Below are 2586 nucleotides of genomic sequence, written 5' to 3' on the forward strand. Positions count from 1 at the left end.
CCCCCTTGCAACTTGCACATATGATAGAGCAGACTCCCTGTAGGCTTGCTTAAGCAGGTCGTGAGTTTCGGCAGCTTTTTTGTTGAGCATTGTGCAGAACTTGACAGCCCAACGTTGTTCGAATGTAACCGTCATCGTGCGCCGTGACGTGGTCACAAAACACAGGTGCACTGAATCAGCGATACTGACGCCTCCGATTCTCGACCAGACTGACCTTGGGCGCGCTGTGAAGCTAAAGACTTCCCCCTAACCCAAGCGGTTCCAGCGCGCTCCGACCAGTAGGAGCGGGGGAAAGAAATATATTTCTTGATTTTTGGGACACACCTTGTATTCATAAATAGATGCAAGCTGCTCCCTTGAATAAGTAAGTGAAAGCTATGAAGACGCACGGTGTAGTTCCGAATATTAAGCTCCAGATGAGAGAAAACATTCGTTAGCTTCAGCCAGTAACGCTTTATCTTGGAGGAAAGAGGACCCGGTGTGCATGGGATGTGAGCTTGGGTGAACCCCACACCCAGTAGGGACGCCTTGGCCAAGGGAAAAACATCAGCCTGCAGCAAAGGAATCCAAGTAGCCTAGCTCGTAGCCAAACACTACACTGACAGAGCAATCCCGGCTTCATCTCTCTCTCTCTGCACAATGAAGAATAATTGGTTGCTTGTTTTTTTATATATTTCCATATAATGGTATTTATGTCTATCAAATATGGCATGATGATGGAATATTTTACTGGAGTGGTCCTAAACTCATGGGTACATACACGGGGTCAAAGTCGAAGTCAAAGTTAATTTACAACTGGCTGTTTACCGTCAATCAGTTCGTCTTGGCGTCAAGCCCCTTGAGACTCACGCCAGAGATCTTTATTTTTTCAACTGAACCCTCTCACTATTATTCCTTACGTAACATCCTCTCTGACGAGAAGATGGTTTTGTCTCCTATAAATATGCTCGGCCTTTCGTCAAGTGTATATACCGGACATATAACAAGTCAGTGGAAACTCTTCCGTTTTCACTATACAGAAGTCCTCTTTTAGTTCAGGCTTTGCACAGCAGATCATGCCTACCTTACGTATCTTATGCTACAACGGCAACTTAGTCACTTGAACGGTCGTTAGCTTGACCGCTGCCAAGTTTAAGCCTCTTATATTTTCTGTGCCTGACTTCGACTTTTCCTATACCGCGCACATGTTCATTCTCATTTTTCTTTATGGCTTCTGCTTGCTGCCAGCACAATTCTGTATTACAGAGGTACACATATGGAACGTTCAAAGCTGTCTGCAAATCGCGGACCGGTGTGAACCTTCGAAAGTTTCCATTTGAGGGGATAACCTTGTTTTCCGTGCCTTGCAGTATTAAGAGGGGGGTGTCTGCCGCAAATTTCTATGTGGGGCAAGCATAAGTGATTATTGATCCGATCAGTACCTTATGGAAGATTCGTTTAATGTTGGCGCTAAAACTCTCACTTTTGAATAGGGAATAGACTCTAATAAATGTTTTTAAGGCCTTGGCTTTGATCATTTCTATGTGCAGTCTCCACATAATCCTCTTATGGAAGATTACACCGTGATATTTTGCGTGATTACAAAGGGGATATTCTGCCCATTCAATGTAAGATGAGTCTCAGGGACCCGAAGTCTATCAGAAAAGTAGATTGCCTGAGTTTTAACTTTATTGAATTTTCATGTTCCAGCACTCACACCACGTCTCAGCAACACGGGGAACTTGCTGCAGCGTTCCGAGACGGGGTCAACCCCAAGCCACAATATATCCTCATTCCTGTATGTGTACGAAAGGCGCTGTGATTGTGAGAAAAATGGGATAGTTGCTAGGATACGGATCAACACCCAAACTACCTTCTGCCTTACAAAGTTATGGTGGGAAAACTGTCGCTCCTGGGTTTACGGGTAATTTTCGCTCCTTATAAGTGTGCGTTGGCCGGTCACGGTAGCCGAGCGGTCTAAGGCATGCACTGTCTTCGCTCGGAAGCCGGGATCGTGGGTTCGAATCCCCACTCAGGGCATGGATGTGTGGTGTTTGTGTATGTGTTTGAGTTTTATTTTTGTGTTTATGTACAGGTCGCCTTGCAAAGAGCTGATAACCCGTTCAAGGAGTTCTACCAACTGTCTGAGATCTAGTAAACTCAAGTGAAACGGAAAGTTTCACGGTATGCCAAGGCCAGAATTGAGGCAGTAGGTCAAAGGATATAAGAATACTTGTGCGTTAAGCCCAGAAAATGCCGGGCAGGTTTCTAGTTAGCTTCAAATGTATGGACACAGGAGGGCTAAAATGATTTTCGTTTCCAAGTTCGACGTAAGAACTTGACAGATCTCACCTTTGCTGGCAGGAGAGAGCATGTGGAGGTGTGTACTGCTACCTCCAGCACTTTCACCGAATATCGTCACGCTGTTCGGGTTTCCACCGAACTCTGCGATGTTGTCACGTACCCAGCGCAGTGCTGCCACCTGGTCTTTCATTCCGTTATTACCCGGACACTCTGCATCTTCCGTACTCAGGAAACCTGTAGACACGGATTCGAGCCTTTAATTGTGAAGGTACAGGCAGCATAAGGACCAATATTCCTTTCCTG

General features: G+C 45.7%; 1 protein-coding gene across 1 annotated transcript in view; it reads right to left on the reverse strand.

The window, feature by feature from the left end:
• The window catches only part of LOC111861510 (esterase FE4), a 38160-nt gene that overhangs the window by 10986 nt on the left and 24588 nt on the right, over positions 1 to 2586 (reverse strand). The window contains exon 3 of the mRNA XM_033750352.1: positions 2332 to 2537. Coding sequence (XP_033606243.1) covers positions 2332 to 2537 — 206 coding nt within the window. The remainder of the gene's footprint in view (positions 1 to 2331; positions 2538 to 2586) is intronic.

Source organism: Cryptotermes secundus, unplaced genomic scaffold, assembly GCF_002891405.2.
Source record: "Cryptotermes secundus unplaced genomic scaffold, Csec_1.0 scaffold959, whole genome shotgun sequence".
Lineage (NCBI taxonomy): Eukaryota > Metazoa > Arthropoda > Insecta > Blattodea > Kalotermitidae > Cryptotermes > Cryptotermes secundus.